The following is a 2,137-nucleotide window of genomic DNA, read 5'->3' as shown; positions in this document are numbered from 1 at the left end:
ACATGTGGGGGGGTATAGAATATAATATTAATATGGGTGGGAGTTTCAGGGGGTCTCCCCCGCATATATATGTGGTGTAAAGGTTTTTTTTTTTTTAAAAGTCGCATTTTCGGCCGTCGCAATAATCACATAGATCCTTTCTCTGGCATTGGAAATATGCCCTTTGTTTGGAATGAGGTATGAGCTTCATTTAAAAGGTGAAAAATACCAGTAATGATAAGCTTTCCAGCAAGTACGTATCCCTGGAAGATATGTGTAGGACATAGGCTTGTATGATGGAGGCCCTAAAGAAATTAACTTGACAAACAGGACATTCTTAAGACTTATGTGCACTAGAATACCTTCAAGACAGGTTTAAAAATAACCCAGAAAGGGCCACCTATAATACAAGTCGCTGAGGGTAAATTGAAAACACTGTCCTGCCATGTGACAGATATGGTGGCATCATCCTGGTTTGTGACAGGTCTGGGAGCACTGCACTGGACTTGATTGGACATGTTCTGCACCATCATTCGTAGTCAGTTGTGCTAAATCCATGATTTCTTGCTCTTGGCTAGTTTTGGCACATTGCCATGCTTGGATTTGACATCTGGGCTTTTCTTTGGTGGCGGGTCACTAGAGTCATTGGTGAAGGAGATGGCGGCCGGGTGGGTAGGCATATAACCGATCTTCTCCTGAGATGGGCTGCAGGAGTTCTTGAGTACCAACTTTTCCTGGATGGAGTCCTTAAGTTGAGCCAGCAAGGTGTTCTGCTGGGGGTAGAGCGCCATATTCTTCCTTTCCTTTTGTTTGAAATCACAGCAGCTGGAACAGGCTGCCAGAAGAATACGGAAGACATAGACCCAGCCGAGGTAATGCAACTCTGCTAGATTCATGACGAAACAACCAAGGCCCACTCCAAACATGAAGTTGAGGAAGATGGTTTTCTCAGTTGCACGGGAGATGAAGCAATCTGTTTTTGTTGGACAGGGGTACGTCTCACAGCGGAACAAGGGGGAAACCTCAAATCCAAATAGATAATACTGCCCCACCAAGAAGCCAATCTCCATGAAAGAGCGGAGGACCACGTGCACAATGTAAATGATCAGCACCTTGTCAGTTAAGTGGATTGGATTTTTCGTTGTCTCAGTGATCAGCCTCTGCTTCAGCCTCTCCCCACTCTGGGATGACAGCTTGGAGTTAAGATGGTCCTCTGGCTCCTGACTAAGGCTGCCCGTCTCCTGTTGCTGCTCACTGGTTGCCAGGGTTTGCAGGAGCTCCAAGACATAGGCCCGCTCAAGATCCATCCTCTCATCCTTGGCGATTTTGTGGAGGACATAGACAATATAGAAGATGGAGGGAGTGGATACTAGCACAATCTGGAAAATCCAGAAGCGGAGGTGCGAGACGGGGGCAAAGCTGTCATAGCAGACGTTGTTGCACCCAGGCTGGAGGGTGTTGCATGTGAACTTGGATTGTTCATCTCCATACACTGCATCGCCCACTAAAGTGACCAGAAGGATCCGGAAGATGAGGAGCATGGTCAGCCATATCTTCCCAATGACGGTAGAGTGGTTCTGGACTTCCGTCAGGAGACGGCCAAGGATCGACCAGTCACCCATCTATGAGCCTATGAAAAAAAGAAAAAGAGCTACATTAATCAGGGGTTCCAGAAAATACTTTTACTGAAGTAGGAACAATATTTTCCCTCCCTCTCATAACTCACGCTATGAAAGTTTGTTTTTGGTAAATGTGAACCCTTTACTGGCTTGAAGCACCATGTTCCTTTCTGTAGCAAAAAATGGCATCTTCATGCTAGGAGGTTGGCTTCCCAATTGATAAAACATATGCGATCCTGGACAAATTACTTCAGAGTATGTGTCTTAGTTCCCTTAACGATGTTGAGATCAACACGAAACAGCATACACTCCAGGGTAAAGTGCTATTTAAAAAGTGGGCAAACATATTTAAAACCATAAGCTATTTAAAGCTTAACAATAACCCAAAGCATGAAATGGAAGATACCTCTTTAATTTCATGGACGCAGATCATTTACTTATTGGCTGCAACGATTAAGTTCAAGACCCTCTGCATTGTCCACAAGGCCTCCAGGGGTCTGGGTCCTCAATACCTCCAACTCTCTCTCTTCATAAATACC

At 45.2% G+C, this 2,137-nt stretch overlaps 1 protein-coding gene across 1 annotated transcript; it reads right to left on the bottom strand.

Annotated features, from left to right (window-relative positions):
- Positions 1–527: 527 nt before the first annotated feature.
- LOC138489677 (gap junction delta-2 protein-like) lies at positions 528–1,601 on the bottom strand. The gene has a single exon (XM_069617331.1). It carries the CDS (start codon positions 1,599–1,601, stop codon positions 528–530), a length of 1,074 nt encoding a protein of 357 aa, XP_069473432.1.
- Positions 1,602–2,137: the final 536 nt, after the last annotated feature.

Source organism: Ambystoma mexicanum, chromosome 9 (genome assembly GCF_040938575.1).
Source record: "Ambystoma mexicanum isolate Mex_15411 chromosome 9, UKY_AmexF1_1, whole genome shotgun sequence".
NCBI classification, from domain to species: Eukaryota; Metazoa; Chordata; class Amphibia; order Caudata; family Ambystomatidae; genus Ambystoma; species Ambystoma mexicanum.
Note: the sequence above shows the minus strand (reverse complement) of the source record. Positions and strands in the feature narration are given on the sequence as shown.

Bases quoted from the DNA above. Each gene is read 5' to 3' on its own strand.
- LOC138489677 (XM_069617331.1), bottom strand. From the start codon at position 1,601: ATGGGTGACTGGTCGATCCTTGGCCGTCTCCTGACGGAAGTCCAGAAC.